The 18,285-nt window shown below is 39.6% G+C and overlaps 1 protein-coding gene across 1 annotated transcript in view; it reads right to left on the bottom strand.

Annotated features, from left to right (window-relative positions):
• Positions 1–318: 318 nt before the first annotated feature.
• Positions 319–18,285, bottom strand: part of EMP1 (epithelial membrane protein 1) — a 63,002-nt gene continuing 45,035 nt past the window's right edge. The window contains exons 2-5 of the mRNA XM_089687697.1: positions 16,245–16,355; positions 11,484–11,583; positions 5,255–5,398; positions 319–2,567 (exon numbers count right to left, since the gene is read on the bottom strand). Coding sequence (XP_089543823.1) covers positions 2,413–2,567; positions 5,255–5,398; positions 11,484–11,583; positions 16,245–16,322 — 477 coding nt within the window. The 5' untranslated portion in view covers positions 16,323–16,355 and the 3' untranslated portion in view covers positions 319–2,412. The remainder of the gene's footprint in view (positions 2,568–5,254; positions 5,399–11,483; positions 11,584–16,244; positions 16,356–18,285) is intronic.

Raw genomic sequence — 18,285 nt, 5'->3', positions numbered from 1 at the left:
TTGTGTTAATGTGGTATACCTGAGCTGAGCTTATACAAAACATAACAAAATGATTTTCTATATCACATTCCAGCTACTATTGCTGTAGCTTAGAAAATGAAAATTCACACCTAATTTGCTGTCAGCTTTCACTTGCTCACCTTCATGGAAATAACGTGGAATTTGGAAATGCCTTCTGGCACATTTAATTTTCCTGAAGTTTTTATATACAATGCTAGCTAGGCTTGTGCTTTATTAGCAGTTAACACTTCAATGTGAAAAACACTGATTTTGGAGAACAAAAAAAAGAAACAGAAGAAAAATAAAAACACAGGCACATTGTTCTGAATAAAGTAAACTGAGTTCTATAGAGATTTTTAATGCTGTATCAAAATATTTACAGTTAGTGCATTAAGTAGGTTGATTTCCATTCCAAAAGAAGCAATAGCCCTCATACAATATACAATGCCCATTAGTAGGAATATACACTATAATGAGAAAGGAAAATCCCAGGTCTACCTATATACCTGAGAACATTGGTGATATTGGTAGAAACATATTTTAATATTTGCACAATACATGGTTATACATGGTTCTTCTGCATTGAGGTCCTTTCTCATGAGTTGTGCCCAATCTGAGCAGTAGGGAATCCATGAACAGATACTGAATCTGTGCAGAACAGAACAGATGTTTTTTTTTTTTGGAACATCAGCGTCTGTTCAGACTTTTCCTCATCTTGTGATGAAGGAAAAAATAGAGCTTAATAGACCAATGTGGCGTCTTTTGGCAAGTGGATTTAAACTGATGTGCACCCATTTACATCCTTTTACCTAGAATCCATCAACAACATATTATGATTGAACTGGATGGGCTTTTCAGCCAGACTAACTATGTAACTATATTTATGTCCAAATAATGGAAAAGAATACAGACCATTTCTATTTTTTTTAACCTATGTGCAGGGGCGGACTGATAACTAATGGGGCCCCGGACAATAGGGGATCATGGGGCCAATGTGTCCTCACCCACACTTAAACCACACCCAAAAAAGCCTATGAAAGGTATTAGGGGCATCTCATGGGGCCCCCTAATGACCCTGGGCCCTTGGGCAGTGCCCCAGTGCCCAAATGGTCAGTCTGCCCCTGCCTATGTGTACGCGAAAGGCAAAATTGGATGTCAGTGGACACATGTATGTTTATGCATGCCTGCCCATAGACTAACATTGAGCTTCCATTCAGATCCTCCTGAAAAACTGACAGACTGATCTTGCTGGAATGACTTTGTAAAAGGAGCCTTAAAATAGACATAGTTATGACCTGAACAGAACATTTTGTGAGCTTAGATTGGGGGATGGAATATAATGTTAGGCATTCATTACCCCATACTGTGTGGAGAATGGTGTTTGTTGTATACATTGATATTTATGAGTCTTGTTGGCTGTGTTGCAAAGAATGTTTAAAAGAAATGCCAACTTACCCAAAAATAATAAGGGGTTCAGTCATCCTAAACAGAACAATATATCCCCTATTGGCACCCAGTGTTGTTTTCATATCTTCTAGTGTGAATAGAGCAAACTGCTACTATTTAGTCTAAATTCAAGCATGCCAGAAAGAGCTTGTTGTGGTGGTGCCATCAAATCTAAACTGCACTCAGCAGATGTAAACAAGAGATCCGTGCTATATAACTTCCAATATAGAATGGTAATTTTAAGAACAACAATTAACTATGTTTTTATATATATATATATATATATATATATATATATATATATATATAGATATATACACACACACACATTATAGCATTAAGTAGCATACAAGTGTTTCATATGATAGAATTTTTAATATTATAAATGTTTAACAATACTATCTAAACATATGTATATATAAAACACAGAGCCCTTTGTTTTGTCTCTCTTGATTTTACATAATGTATAAGGGTTCAACATGACAAAATGTAAAAAATCTAAATATAGTCACCCTTTTGCTGTGCAATTCTCTTGGTAATGAAGTTAATGTGCAATACTAAGAGGCTGCCACTCGGTGTCCCTAATACAGAACGCATTTTACTTAACAACATTTTAGAAATACAATTAAAATAAGTTAAAACCTAAATATTTTTTTCAAAGTAAATCGCAGTTTTGGCTTTGGAGATAATTTTAGATATACCTGTTTTTTATGTAAAGAAATTTGAACAGCATCATTGTAATTGAAAAATGGTCAGTTGTTCAGTTATATTGTTTACTCTCAATAAGTCATATATTTATTTTAAACATTACAACTTTTTTTTTGTGCCTCTGATAGAAGTAACCCACAGAGTTTTCCCTGCAGACTATGCCATCATGATGGAGCAGTACTTGTACTGACAGGTTTGGGGGTTGTTTTTGAAGTTAGAGTTCACAGGCAATATGGTTAATAGAGATCTGTAAAATTATTATTTTTTCCGCAGGACCATATAGAGAATTCCAAGTATGAAGCTAAGGCAAAAACAGATCCACGTCAAAATGAAGCAATATGCATGGTAAAAACCTAGAGAAGCATTTGCAAATCGAGCAGTATAGATTGAAATTCCAATAAGGATACAGAGCCCTGTGAATGAGAAAGAATTGGACATCAATTATTTGAAACAATTTATTTTTTGTTTTGGTTGAATCATCATAAAGTTTCTTGCATTCTTTGGGATTTCCTGAGTCAAAATCTCTGTACTGGAATTCATAGCTCTGCCAGATCACCAAAATGGTGTTTCTAAGACAGCAGTAAGATTACATTCTGATGCAGGAAGGATCCATTTTTAAAGGTGAAAATCCACTGCCAATAGTTAAAGATGTATTAAACCCTAAAACCAAGAAATGTATATATTGCAGCTTAGCAATGCTCAAAGTGATATTAAAGTGATTCTAAAGGCTTTTTTTTTTAAATAACAAACATATCTATAATTACCTGCTGTGTGAAGTGGTTTTGCAGAGAGCAGCCTGGATCTTCCCCTTCTCGGGTCCCCAGCAGGTTCTCCTGGCCCCTCCCTCCTGTTGGGTCCCCCCACAGCAAACAGCTTGCCATGGGAGCACCCGCTGCTCCATGTGTTCAATCACACACGGAGCCGTGGCTCAGCCCTACCCCCTCTCTCTTCTCATTGGCTCACTGGCTGTGATTGACAGCAGTGGGAGTCAATGGCTCTTGCTTCTGTCTCAGCCAATGAGAAGAGGGAGTGCCGGGTAGCCAAGACTCCAGAGCATATCGCTGGATTGAGAGGGGGCTTAGGTGAGTATTAGGGGGGGCTGGGGGGATGCTGCACAGAGAGGGTTTTTTTTTACCTTCATGCTTAGAATGCATGAAGGCAAAAAACCTTCAGCCTTTACAGCCACTTTAAAGGTTTCCATAATTTTTTTGTAAATAACAAACGTTATACTTACCTACTCTGTGCAATGGTTTTGAGCAGAGCAGCCCCAATCCTCCTCTTTTCGGGTTCCCCGCTGGCTCTCCTGGTCCCTCCCCCATGTTGAGTGCCCCCAGCACTGCTTGCTCTGGGGGCATTTGTGCGTGCTTATTCCCGAGCCACCTCATGCTCCCTCCATACTGGCTAAGATTGACAGCAGTGGGAGCCAATGGCTCCTGCTGCTATGTCTCATCCACTGAGGATAGAGAGACCCGGGACAGCCTTTGCTCTTGTGGACAGCTCTGGTTGGCGATCGGGCTGAGTAAGTATTAGGGGGAGCTGAGGGGGGAGATGCACACGGAAGGTTTTATAGAATAAAAACACCTTCAGCCTTTAGAACTGCTTTATATCTAATGGCTGTATTAGGTTTTTTTTAAACCTGTTTTTATTTTATTTTCATAGGGTAATCTGGACAGCAACACACTTCAAGTCTTAGGGCTAGTTCACACTAGATGCAGTCCAGTGTGTTTTTTTTTTCTGCATCAAAAATTCTGTTTTCCATATGGCCCTATTTCACACCAGTGCAGTCACTTTCAGTCAGTTTCCGGTGCAGAAAAAAAAGTAGAACATGCTGCATTTTTTTGTGCACAGAACTGTACTGGAACATAGCAAACAGCATCAAAACTGCACTGGAACGGAGTGTGGTGTGAACTGGAAATCAAAACATATCCAGAACGCATCTGGAGTGCATTTTTGTGGTGTGAACTGGCCCTTAGAATGCCTTCACTCTGGTTGGAGGAGTAATGGAGACACCTTTGGACAGCAACACTGTCAATCTGTGTAGAGGTGAGTGTTAGATTAGCAGATTAGGTGGACTTGACTAACAAATTAAAGTGTAACTCCAGCAACCACTTTTTAAGCAGTTGCAGTAGTTTTTTTTCCCTATTGAGATAAAGGTTTTACATAAATGAATAATATTTGACCATTGTAAGCACCCTTGTCTCAGCGTTAAATGGCTCTCAGCCTTCTAAATACCATTTTTGCTGGACCTCTTGGTTTGTTAAAAAAAAGTTGAAAAATAACTGACTAAAGGTGGCCATACACTAGCAGAATTTAGTTTGAAATGTTTAATTTTTAAGAATGTTCATTTGATTTTCTAATTGTTAGTGGGGTCAAACCAGCATTTGTTTTGGACTGCAGTGACCTGAAAATTTAAAGGAGTAGGATTAAATTTTCTTCTCATATGCATGAATTTTTAACAATGAATATGGTTTTTGTTCAGGAAATGTCATTCACTCCAAAATCAAATATTAAAAGCAAGCTAAATTTGTTTATGTACTTTGGAATGGCATTCATCATATTGTCAAATGTACTAATGAGAATACTCATACAAAAATCTAGGCAGGATCACCAGGAGAAAATAAAGAAAAAGCTTAAAAAAAGAAAATCAATGCAGCCACTATGTTTAGGAATTAGTTATATGCAATAAAATACATTAATGTAATTGGGTTTAATACTGCTTTAACAGGCAACTCCAGGTGACAAGTGAAATCAGTCAGTAAACTAGCAGTGATTTCCAGAAATTGCAACAGTGCTAAATCCTGAAAGTCTACAAAACAAAACCATAGCAAAGCTGCTGTGTGGGCTATAGCGGACTAAGGGAGATGAAAAAGTCCTAAAACATATGTCTACCCTTTTACAAGCTTGGATTGAAGGTCATTTAAAAACCACAGGCAAATACAGGGATACCGCTGGGTAAAACTAGTGCGATTCAATAGGTCAGCTGTGTACTCTCAATTTTAATGTAAAGTTCTCAAGTTTTATCAGAAAGTATAAGAATTTATAGTTATTGTTATTGTGATCATGCACAGCATTGCAGTTTACAAGTAATAGTGATACTTACAGCAGAAAAGCATGAGGGCTCCTGTGATGTAGAAGCGACATCCTTTACCCAGAGTAAAGAGCTGTGCAATGAATGAGATCAGTGCAAAACAGCAGAATATAATGGACAGGATCATGAAAGCTTCAACCGTTTTCATAGAAGCATCTAAAAAATAAAAATATCTTAGAGATGAACTGAAAAATTGAATAGTTAATGATACATTCTAAGGACCAACACTATTTTATGTAAATATTCTCCACATGTTAAACACCCAGTATGGTTAAAGAGAAATAAAGAAACTGTGAGAAATATGCAGTAGTTAAAATTATACCAGGTATTCTATGAAGCAGAAACTTAAAGAGATAGCAAATGCTGCTTCTTCACTTGTACCTACAGGTGTACCTACAGATAATATTCACAGTTGCAGCAGCCGGGGACATCACTGATGCATGTGCAGTGTACTCTGAGTGTGCTATCAACTTAGAGCACTGTGCTGCAATCATGATTCCCATGTACATGCATGGGAGTGACATCATTGCTGCCGTCCATTCAAATGACCAGATAGCTCAAACCCGGAAGGAAGACCGGGTGAAGATGGAAGTACCAACAGTGATGGCAGCACTCTGCTGGAGGGCTTCATTTGAAATATACATCTGTCATACTGTGCAGGTATGCAGTTCATACTAGAATTTTATGACATTATGCTGCAGGGGAATAATTTTTTCTTCCAGAATTTACTACCACTTTAATTGATTGCAAGGACTTTATCTTTGTACTTGTTCTAAGTCAGCATTGAGGCCGAAGCATGAACCTGACCTCCAGAGAACTAGCATTCATAAAAAAAGAGGTATTAATGCATCCTCCATTATTCTCTCATGACAGGTTCTCTGTAAGATCATCTCTAAAGTAAGCCCTTGACTTAGCGTTCCTGCCAATATCTAAACCCATACTTCATGCTTTAAAATTACACTACCCTTGGGTATCCCTACAAAATCGATCAAACTGATTCTTTACATTATCATGGCTGCAAGAATTACAGTTGCCAAATATTGGAAGCGATCGGTGATACCACTTGATTATGTCAAAAATAACCTTAATTGGATCATGATTAATGACAAACTCTCCTGTATTCTTAATAATAATGAGTCAAAATTTGACAATACATGGGATCCGTGGATTCGATACCTCTCCATCCCTTAATGGGACTATGGCTGATCCTTGTTTACTTTACCCTTCCTTCTCTGCTCTTATTCTCACTTTCTTTTTCATAATTTTTTTTTTTAACATCTTTATTTTCCAACATGCCATTTTTCTGTATTACATACTGGTGCCTGACTATAGGCTGATAATGCTTGTTAATTGTTTAATTGTTTTTCATAGTGCACTATATACCAGATTTCTGTTTATTGTTGTGATTTATTCTCCTTGTCTGCAGACTGCACCGGAGGGACTGTTTGGTTCTTTACCTATTTGCTAAGTCCGATGTTTTTTTATCTCTCTATTTAATCTCTGTGTCATTTATTTTCACAATTGATTATTGTTTGTTTCTTTTAATAAAAACATTGAAATATAAAATGACACTAAACAATATCCTTATTCTTCAAAAATAATCCATATACCTCCACTGCTTAATAGCCTTGTAAACTATTTTTCATGAAATTGTTCCTTACCGTGTTTTTTGTCTTCTTGTGATGTCCTCTATGAGTTCCTGAATCTCTCATTTCCCTATCACTTTTGTTTGTTTGGAATGAGCAGTGCATGTTAGTTTGTGGTCATGTGAACTGCCCTAGGCACCCTACAAATCCCATTGTTCATAGTCCATCTTGGGAGTGAGCAAGAGAAGTTGGCTCCATTATTACATACAGTGGGACCCTGGAGAATGAACTTAGTCACCCTCTAACAAAATGTCAGATCACAACAACAATAAAAAGGAGTCTGTAGATTTGGGGTAGGCTGAGAGCAATAGAATGTAATTTTAGGAATAAATACATGAATAGCTTTTTATTTTTTTTAACCACAGGTTAGTGTCACTTTAACTATTAAATGTTCAGTCCACCCAAATATCCAACAGTGGCATCTGCCTATGTTTATTCACAAATTTGTCCCTGTTCACCTTGGAATTCTGAATACTCCTGCTTGATTGTGCAAATTCCAGCAGCTTCTACTCTATTACCCATTATTTGGAATAAATAAATCCAGGAAGTCCTCAAACGGAACTACCGCTGATGCTTCCCAACACTTTTGGGACTTTTTGTTTTGGGGGGAGAGGGTACCTATTTTTAGCAGGTATCCACTGTAACAAGCGCACACACAGAGATGGACGCGGTTCAACCATTTTGGCTTCAACCTCCATCTTGGCAAAGGGGTTAACCATCCTGACAAACATATTTCCCCCTCATTCTCCCCCTCCCTCTCTGAGAGTCACAGCGACATTTGGCCAGTGTGTGTGTGTGTTAGGAGTGTCACAGGAGGCCAGGGCCCAGCAGGGGGCTAGAAGCTATAAAGTCCCCAAGGGAGCTGGGGCCTCGCTGTTCAGAGAATCTGTGCAATGTAACACCTCATATAAGATAAGGCAAGCTTTCCCAGGAGTTCAAAGAACATTCCCAGGAAACACGATCAGATAACCACTTTTCGAAATCCATCTTTCCCCTATGTCTCATATCTTGGAGTATATGAGAGACTTACATAAAAACCAGACATATCGTCAGATTGGCTAATAGGAGACAAACAATTTGATGGGTCACTCTCCTTGTCCCGAATACATAGGAAAGCAGAAAAGTAGATCTTGGGAACCATTCAGTGTATAATTTCATAATTCATATCTAATCAATCCTCAGACGTGTCTGCATAATAATCTACCCGCGGGTGGAGTGTTACTTGTGCATAGGAAAAGTTATGAGCCAAAATATGAACTAAACAAGATTTTGGCTCTAGTTTAGGTCCGCGGCCAGACCTTCACACCCTACACGGGGTATTGGTCCTTGACTTCAGAGACACCCCCTGCTGGGGAACTACAAATTGGGCTGTCAGGCCTAAGAAAAATAAGTTGAAGACGTCTCCCATTTTAACATCAGTACCACCTGGGGAGACCTATGCCCCTTCGCTCTGAAACTTGGATCTGCTAACCCAGGACTTTGGCAAGTACCTTAACCCTTTCACCTCTCTCTGATATCTCTTTGCTGTGCTGTCGGTCTCTGTATATATCTTAGTTAAATCTTTTTCTGTAAATATTTTTATTGCACCCGTTTGACCTTTTAGTAATAAATCGTTCCTTCTGAAAGTGTTGAACTGTTTCTATAGCTCTTAATTGCAATTTATGAATTCCTGCCTCTAAAAGAGACGCTACTGTGTTTGTTTAACCCTCTGTATAACCTGCCTGTGGTGACCGTTTTATACAGACAATTATCTCAACCATTATAGTGTTATAGCTGATATCGCTGAGTTTCCTCTTTCTCTGTACGAAAAAGGAGGTGGTGGCAGTGTGAAGGGTTAATTGCGTAATTAACCTGACTCAGTAACAAGTGCATTCAGGCTGCCGGTATATCGATTGTGGTCCAATTAGCAGGAAAATCGTTGTGCAGGGTGCAGCTGTTTGTGGCATTGTTACGCACGTGACAGCGCGGTTTTAGATTGGCTAGTCCTTCGGTCACGAGTTTGGTGAGAAGGGCTGGGGTCTGATGCCGCGGTCGTCACATATTGGTCACAGTGATCTCGCGTTCATGACATCCACTTCTACTAGAATTGCCAAGGCAATCCCACCTGCAATCTCCCAGGAGGCTGCAGGACCATTTGCAGGGCGCAGCATGGCTAGCACATGCACAGTGGGGATCCAGCTGTGAAGCTGCAAGGAGTCACAGCTGACTTCCCACAGTTAACAAGGGAGCACCAAGCACCCAAAGACCAGCAGAGAACCTGCCTGGGCGAGGACAGCTCTGGATCCCTGGATATGTAAGTGTCTCTTTATTAAAAGTCAGCAGCTGCAGTATTTGTAAGGTCTTTTTACCTTTACTTTCACTTGATAGTCTTGTAAATAACACCTTTCCCTTCCCTTTGTGGATATGTTTTTTTCTCCACTGTGTGTATTAAAAGAGCCATGGATGGACTTCTTATATATAAGTTGTTATTAAAGTAAAAAAAGTAGTCCTAAGGATTGCTGCATCTACTGAATTATGAACAAGGGGGGTACACAAGGAATGTACAGAATAACGTAGCATTTCTCCAGTCTACAGAGATTGTCAGCCCTTCCTAATACTAGCAACATACACTAACAATATGGCTGCCATGAGTCCATCCTTTTACGGAAAGGGTCCTCAAACCTTTTAACAAAAGGTAGATTTACTGTCTATCACACTGTTTATGGGCTAAACTGTAGTCAGTGGGACTACAAAAGGCTGCTGTGTCAGTGGTCAGTGCAAATAGTGCCTCTGTGTCAGTGAGGCCCTTGTGTCATTGGTCAGTAGAAATGGTGCTTCTGTTTCAGGTGTGTCCTTGTGTAAGTGATGCCCCATCATTGCTGTTCATAGACACTTACCTCTATGTCAAGCTTCATATCCTGCTCTGTTCTTTCTAGTAGATTACTTTACTCTATAGGGCCTGTTATATTACCCAGTGCTGGAACACTCTGAGTTCTAGTGCCTGGCATCTGCTGCCACTCTACACAGCTTCTCAGTGAGCAATGAGCAAGCCCTGCATGGTCTATGACCAGTGGAGTATTTAGGTTTTGTGCTGCCCTAGGCAACACAAAAATCATCAGCGAGAGAGAGAAAGACACTCGCCTTCACAGCTCCAGACATTCCCTGGAATGAGAGTCAGGCTCTGCATACACCATCAAGCAGCCCGCAGCCTCTCTTGGATCCCACCTGGTCCCCATGCTGCGTGTTTTCCTTCCTCTGTCCCTTCTTCTTGGGAGCAGTGCTGCCTCCCTGAAAAATGCCGCCGTAGGCAAATGCCTTGTTTGCCTTGCGGTAAATACACCACTGTCTATGACAAAAGGCCAAAGTTTGGGGATTGCTGTTTTATAATAAGAGGGCTAGCACATCCAAAACCCCATTATGACCAGGAGTGTGTTTAGAATATGTGCTGTCCTAGGCAACACAAAAACCTGCTGCCCACCATCCACCCCCAATTAATACGAACGGATTAATTCAATTTCAGTGCAATTACGAATTGTTTTTTAATCATGTCCCTGTACAGTACTATGCCTTTTTTGAACAGATAAGAATTTTTTTTACTTTTTTTCTGACCTCCAGAACGGATTAATTGGTTTTCAATGCATTTACGAATTAATTTTTATTCATGTTCCTGTACAGTATTTATGCCTTTAAAGTGCATTTTATAAAGAGTTTTGAACAGATAAAATACTTTTTTTTTTTTTTTTTCTGACCTCCGGAACGGATTAATTGGTTTTCAATGCATTCCTGTGGGAAACCGCATTTCGGTTTACGAATTTTTTGCAATACGAAAAGTCCCGCATAACTAATTAAATTCATAAACCGAGGTATGCCTGCAAACACCTTTTTGTTAATAAGTGATCACATTCCCTCTAAGCTCCTTATGCAGCTGAGAACAGAGAGCTAGAGGAGGAGGAGAAGCACACTAATTTTCCCAGTGAATGGCTGTGCAGGGGGTGGGGTGGGTCAGCATAAGTCTGATCACTGGAGGAGAACAGGCTGATTTCCTAGTTAGTGTGGTCAGCTTTTAATAAGAAAGCAGAGAGAGTGCACACAAAGGAAGCAATACAAAGAGAAAAGGATACTTTTTCATATAAGTACGTGCTACAGCAAGCAAATGTCAGGAATATGAAATGTTGGGTTTAAATATTCTTTAAGTTCAAAAGTCAGTCTGGTGAATTTCCACATTAGTTCACTGGGACTGTAAATTTTGAACCTCATGGATTGCAGTGCAGACCCCATTGCATTGCAGACTGTGGAAAAGGGGCCATAAAGTTGTGTGGTGGATTAATTACAACACATAGAGGTTATTTACTAAAACTGCTTGGTGCCAAATCTGGTACAACTCTGCATAGAATTGAATCATCTTCCCGGTTTTATGGTCAAAGCTTAATTGAACAAGCTGAAGACAGAAGCTGATTGGCTCCCATGCACAACTGCACCAGATTCTCAGTGCACCAGTTTTAGTAAATCCCCCCCATAATTTTGATTTGTAATATGTAATTTCATAAGTACTATTGTCTTATATCGTTTGTTGAAAAGATTACACAGGAACAGCTAATAAAACAAAAAATACTTACGATCTCCTGCAGGAATGAAATTAAATATAGATTCACAATTTCCTTGGCATCGCATCCAAATGCCCATTGACTCAGTGCCTAGCGTATTCTTCAACCACACCTGTAATAACAAGGCTATCATTAGTGTGTTCACATGTGCCTAACAGACCTTTACATTTTTCAATGCTAGCAAATCATTAGTCCCAAAGTCTAATTACTGAGTACCCTCTTATTTCCAAGGGTGCACTTCGTACCATATTTCTGCACGTCTACAGTTCTGTCTTTGCATTACCTGAACTCAGATTCTTCATAATACTTAATAGTCTAGTCAATGCACAAGAACATTAGATATGAAACCAGAGTGTCTAACAGAGCGAGCATCAAATTTTACCTGAACAATAGCTGATAAAAAATGGTTATTAAACTGTATTTTTCCACTTTTCTAAAATTTGTATGAAATTGCCATATATCTAAAGACAAAAATCTTGTTCTTAATTAATGTGGAATATGGTAAGATTGGCTGAGGCGAATGCATTCTCTCTTAAGAAGAGGCGAATAAGGGGGATATAATCATATGCATGTATGTATAAATACATAAGTGGTCCATATAGTGAATTTAGAGGACAAAGGGGCACTATTTACTTCTAGAGGAAATAGATTTAACCTTCTCCACAGTAAGAGCTGTGAAAACTGGGAGAACTGTGGGTATAGGATTGTGTATATATATATATTTTCTTTTGTATTGGTTGAACTAGTTTTCAACCTGACTAAATATATAAGTAACTATTAACTCCATGGCAGCATAGTTTACTGAGTGGGTTAGGTATGGACTGTATATTGCCATATTTACTCATTACATAAGCATCCTCGGGTTCTTACTTTATAATACTATACAATGGTTTTGCTTAACCACTTCTTCTAATACTGCAGTCAGAAGGTGTAGCAATCTTCTGAAAACAATGAATTCCTTGTATAGTTAACAGAGGCTGTTGCACACGGAGGCAGTTGTGAATACAGTGAAATACAGAACACCCTCTAGAATTTTTAATGCTGTGTATAACCCCATTTGGAGAGCAGGACAGGAAATTAGGGGAATGGGGGTCTACAATCCTTTTTTGCTAGGAATGTACTTAAAAGCAATTCAAAATCTCACAGTGAAACAGCACAAAAATTACCTATGTTCAGTTTCAGAAACAAATGTGCGTTAGAGGTGACCTAATTAATATGTTCAAATAGAAACTTAAAGCAGAACTCTGGACAAAAACCTCTTTGCATGTCCTTGTTGCTGATTTCCTACCTTCACTGAATATGTTATCCATATTCTGGTTCATTCTGTAGTTGCTCTGAAATAGCTTATTAATTTTTAAATCAAACTGGTTTTTTTGGTTTCCTGTTTATAAGACCAGTGGCTGCTATGCCTCCTATTTCCCCAGCCATTGGTATTGGCACATCTCTTCTGCAGTTCTATCTCCAGTGCAGTGGTTGGAGGACCGATACTCTCAGACACATTCAACATATACAGGCCTAGTGTAGTTGCCCACATTCACTGCAATTCCCTGTGGTTGATGGAAACTGTAGTTTCCTTTTACAGCAGAGAGAGTGGACAGCATATGACGTAATCTCTGCTTTTACACCTGCTGCTTGGCAGAGCAGATGTTGTTATCTTTTGAATTACAGAGATGAGGTCACAAAAATGCAATTAAACTTTTCTCTTCTATGGTAAGGATTTTCAAAATTGTATTAACTATTTAGTGTTCTGTGTCATATGAATTAAGGGTTACTAAATTTCTTTATGTTATTAATTTCCTAGAATTAATTTTTTCACTGTAAGTTAAAGTGTATGTAAATCCAAACAATGACATTTTTATATTTGATCCCTTATGGTTTATTATATATACTGTACCATTTAAAGTATTCTGTTATATCTCTTCAAAAAGTAAAAAAATTGCTTGTAGATTGTCCAGGAAACCTTATTAGCTGATAACTTCCAGTGCTGTCTGCCTCTGCAGCACATTGTGCACTCCTTAGCCGTGCAGTCTGTGCATTACACACTCCTGACCTCTGCACTCTGTGCATTATGCACTCCTGACTCCTGCACTCTGTGCGTTACACACTCCTGATCTCTGTACTCTATGTGCTGTGTACTCTTTAGCCACGTAGTCTGTGCATTAAGCACTCCTGTCCCCTGCACTGTCCCTGTGCATTGTGCACTCCTGACTTCCTACACTCTCTGCAATATCAACCTTTGACCTCTGTATTCTTTACATTATGCACTCCTGACCCTGGCACTTTGTGTAATTTGTGATGTAGGGAGTTTGTTCTGGGACAAGAGATTAGGGAGGAGAGGTTTTTTTTTGCTGGGAGGGGGATTTGAGGGGAAAGGAGATTTCTGCTTGGAGAAGTGATTGGGGAGAAGGATTTGAGTTGGGAGGGGAATGGGGGAAATTTTTACTGGGAGGAGGGTAGAATTTTTACATTTTTGAGGGAGGGTTTTGCTAGGGGGATAACCTCTGGAATCATGGATGGATAAGAATCTGGGGATCCTAGCAGTTCACAGACTCAGCAATAGCATGCAATGCCAAGCTGCAGCAAACAAGGCCAGTAAAATATTAACATGCATTAAAAAGGGATCTACTCAAGATATAAAACTATAATTCTACCACTTTACAAAACTCTGGTTAGTTCACAGTATGTGGCCACTTTTGGTCACCAATTCTCAGGGAGAATGTGCTTGAAGGGGAACATCCAGAGGCACTCAGGCAGAGTTGCTGTATGTAGATTGAGACTAGCTGCAATAGGAATCAGGTGGCATGGGACAGGCTGTCCCTGTGGCTGTGGTGTTTTTTTTCTATGCTGCAATATCTTCTATTCTATGGCTTCCTGGAAGGGAGATTCAATGGAATGTTTAAAGGATGAATTGTTGGGGACAGGCCAGGTGGTACCATTCTGGACTTTTGGGAAAAGGGCTCTACATTATGCAATTAACCACTTGCCAACCATGCTATAGCTGAATGACAGCTACAGTGCAGTTGTCCAGTACTGGGAGGACGTCATATGATGTCCTCCCAGAACGCACCCTCCTGCGCTTCCCTAGGGATGCACACCCGGTGTTCTCCATGATCGCTGTGTCCTACGGACACAGCTGATCACGTGATGTGGTAAAAGGCCAACCACTTGATAACCTGTGTCCAATGACACAGCAGATCACCAGGTAAATACAGTTGCTGGTTATCGGCTGCACTTTCCTCACGCTGTCACAACGTGAGGAAAGTACTTCAGAGAACCGGAATTTGTCAGCGAACAGATCAGCACTAATCATCAGGGCACTGATGATCAGTACCCTGATGATCAGTGCCCAGCAGTGCCGCCCAGCAGTGCTGCCCAACTGTGCTCATCAGTGCCACCCACATGTGTCCTTCAGTGCCCTGCAGTGCCACCCACCTGTGCCCATCAGTGCTACCCACCTGTGCCCAGCAGTGCCACTCACCTGTGCCCAGCAGTGCCCCCCCATCATTTTCACTCATCAGTGCTGCCCTTCAGTGCCCAGTGGTGCCGTTAGTCAGTGCCCATCAGTGTCGTCAGTCAGTGCCACCCACCAGTGCTGCCCCTTAGTGCCACCTATCAGTGCTGCCTATCAGTGCCGTCTCATCAGTGCCGCCTATCTGTGCCACCTCATCAGTGCCCATCAGTGCTGCCTATCAGTGCCCATCAGTGCAGCCTCATCAATGCACATCAGTGAAGGAGAAAAATTACCTGTTTGCCAAATTTTATAATAGAAACAGAGAAATACTTTTCTTTTTCAAATTTGTTTTTGTTTACAGCACAACAAATAAAACACCCACTGGCTAGTAAATACCACCAAAAGAAATCTGTGTGAAAAAATTATAAAAATGTCATATGGGTACAGTGTTGCATGACCATGCAATTGTCATTCAAAGTGCGACAGCGCTGAAAGCTGAAAACTGGCCTGGGCAGGAGGGGGATATAAGTGCCCAGTAGGTAAGTGGTTATGCTGCATGTTTGGAGGTGATGTTTGGGGAGGAGGTTCATTTGTCATCATGATTTTTACACATCACAGAAGTTGTAACATATATGGATTATATATGGACTCACAATAAAATATTTATGAAATGTATTTGGTGCACAACCTAAATATGCTATTGTTAGGAGTTGCACATTATATATTTGTGATTTTGAGATGCTGAGATGCTGTTTTTGATCTTCCTACTCTGCAAGACCTGTGAGTGCCTGGTAAAAATCTTCCAAGGAGCCAAACAAATTTAAATGTAGGATTTTCCCTCACTTTGAGTCCCAGTGAAAACAATCACCAGGACAAAAATAAGGAGGAATCTCCCTAGCAAAGACACAAAGACACAAGCAGCAATAAAAACTCCCTCACAACTCTATCCAGAACTGTAAGAAGGTTTTGCCATTAGGTACACTATAAATATTTACTATGCACCTGCATATAACACTGCATTACAAATATTTATCATGTACCTGATTAAATTTAACAAGCCCAATAAACATTTAAGATGGGTAATTACTGTATATAGGCACATATATTTGTATATGTGATTCATTTAATTTCAGTTTTTTACTAAATATTTCTTGTTGAAAATAGAATGATATACAATGCAATACATTTCCATCCTTTTGAGGAACAAATACTTTTTTCTATTACAAAAGTTGGACATTATGCAAACTTATTGGAGCTTTATACTTACTTGGCTAAATAAAAACATGGATAAAAATTTTTTGATTATCTCACTTCATACTTACATTGGAAATGGTGGCAACAAAGAGCATTACAGTAGTGGCAATATGGACCACAAACACAGCTGCTAGCACAACCAACATGTTGGTGGATTCTTAGGAGTAGCGTTAAAGATCCTAGAAAGAATAACATTGATAGGGGTCATTTCACATACTATTCAGTAAATCTGTGTCACTTATAAACTGAATGTACATATGTCTCATATATATTTACTGTATATACTATGTTTTTATATAAGTATTATTTTAATCTGATTGGAAAATGTGAATCACACACTCCATGCACACCCTTGGGTTTGTATGAGCAGACTAGCACAACCCAAATGCTACATGTGATGTTCACTGCAGTGTTTCAATGTCATATTTGAATTATACCATTTCCACTATGATGGATTAATAACCATGACACCAAGTAAATCATGGTGCTTACTGGCTAATAGGTACCTGGAAGGATCCTTGTAATCTACAGGGCAGAAGGAACTCGATCACTTCTCCCAGCACTGCTCCAGGCTGCCAGTCACAGTATATTATGTACAAGTGCTGAAGTTGTTCACACAGGCTTCAGATTGTATATAAGCAGTGTGAACTGAAAGCTTTCTACAAAGCATTAGCAGAGCTTTTAGCAAGCTTCCGTGAAGCATTTAAAACATCCTTCTGCTCCAGTTTATAAATCCTAAACACAGATCCTCATGGCAATGCTCATTGTCACTTTAAACAAGCTACTAGAAGACTTTAGCACTGCTTGAAGTTTGTTGAAAGCCTGCTGCAGCCTGCTAGATGCTTGTTAAACATGACAGTCAGTATTCCAATTTAAGGATAAGTTCATCTTTTTAAAAAAAAAAATAAATGTAAATCTTATTGCAGGTAAAAAAAATGTGCATTTATTATTTCTTTTTATTGGGAACCTGTAAAGCATTGCACCTATGATCAGCAGATTGTGGATGCAATGCAAGGCTCCTGCAGACTGTTGGTGTATCTGACTGTTTGTATCTCATACGGGCAGGCAGTTATGCAATGACCAGAAGAATCAATGAATTACCTAAAGCCCTAACCAGCGCCCTGGTAGTTCATTGAGAACTACAAGCCGTCAGCCACAATGGCTGATGGTAATTGTAGTTCTCCCATTCACAGAACACTGTGAATAAGCAATGCAGCTGGATGGGCGACAGTAGATGCATCCCCGGCCCGCCATTACAACAGAGGATTGGGAGGCTCATTTAGTGACATGTTACATGTTACACCCTAAATATGGGTGTAACATGTAACATGTTACTAAAGGTGAACTTATCCTTTAAGATCTGGGTATAACATTTTCAACCAGGAGCTGAAGGGCACTTTAAGGTCTCATTTAAACCCACTTTACTGTCTTAAAGTGGAGCTTCACTAAATCTGAGCACCACAAAAAAAAAAGACGCTGTTGTATTATTTTTAATATTCAAAGCAAACTCACCTATCCACCCATGTCTCCATGCTTTATTTTGTTAAAAGATCACATTGAAAAACTCTTATTAGCATTTATGGTCATGGCCAACTTGAGTAAGGGCAGATGATTCATGTAGCATTTACTTCCTGGAATCCATCTACCCTCATCTTAGGCATGCAGGTAGGAGAGTGTGCTTAGCTAAGAAAACCCCTCCTCCCCTCCTAAAGACCCCTGGGATGCATGACATTATTTGCCTAGGCATGGAAACCAGAAAGTAACTGAAGTAATGTACAAAAATTGCTTAAAGCAAGGCAATATAATACACTTTCCTGTCTATTTACCAATGCTACCTTGGAGAGAGTGATGTTCTGCTTTAAGCACAACCACTGCCTCAACAGTAACATGAGGGAGTGGTTGACGAGTGGTAAAAATGTGGTTCAGACACAGGGTTTTACCGCTCCTCAATTGCAAGTGTACACAAGGCCTAAATACTTAAAGAATGTTGCCCAAAGCTTTGTAAAAACTTTCTGAAAGTTTCATAAAAGCTTGCTGGTTACACTGCTCCTATACAAGTTGAAGCCTGTGTGATACAGACCTTAATGGGTGAAGCTACCACTACAAATG

This window comes from Staurois parvus, unplaced genomic scaffold (genome assembly GCF_062004578.1).
Source record: "Staurois parvus isolate SC_StPar_1 unplaced genomic scaffold, SC_StPar_1.0 ptg000436l, whole genome shotgun sequence".
NCBI classification, from domain to species: Eukaryota; Metazoa; Chordata; class Amphibia; order Anura; family Ranidae; genus Staurois; species Staurois parvus.
Note: the sequence above shows the minus strand (reverse complement) of the source record. Positions and strands in the feature narration are given on the sequence as shown.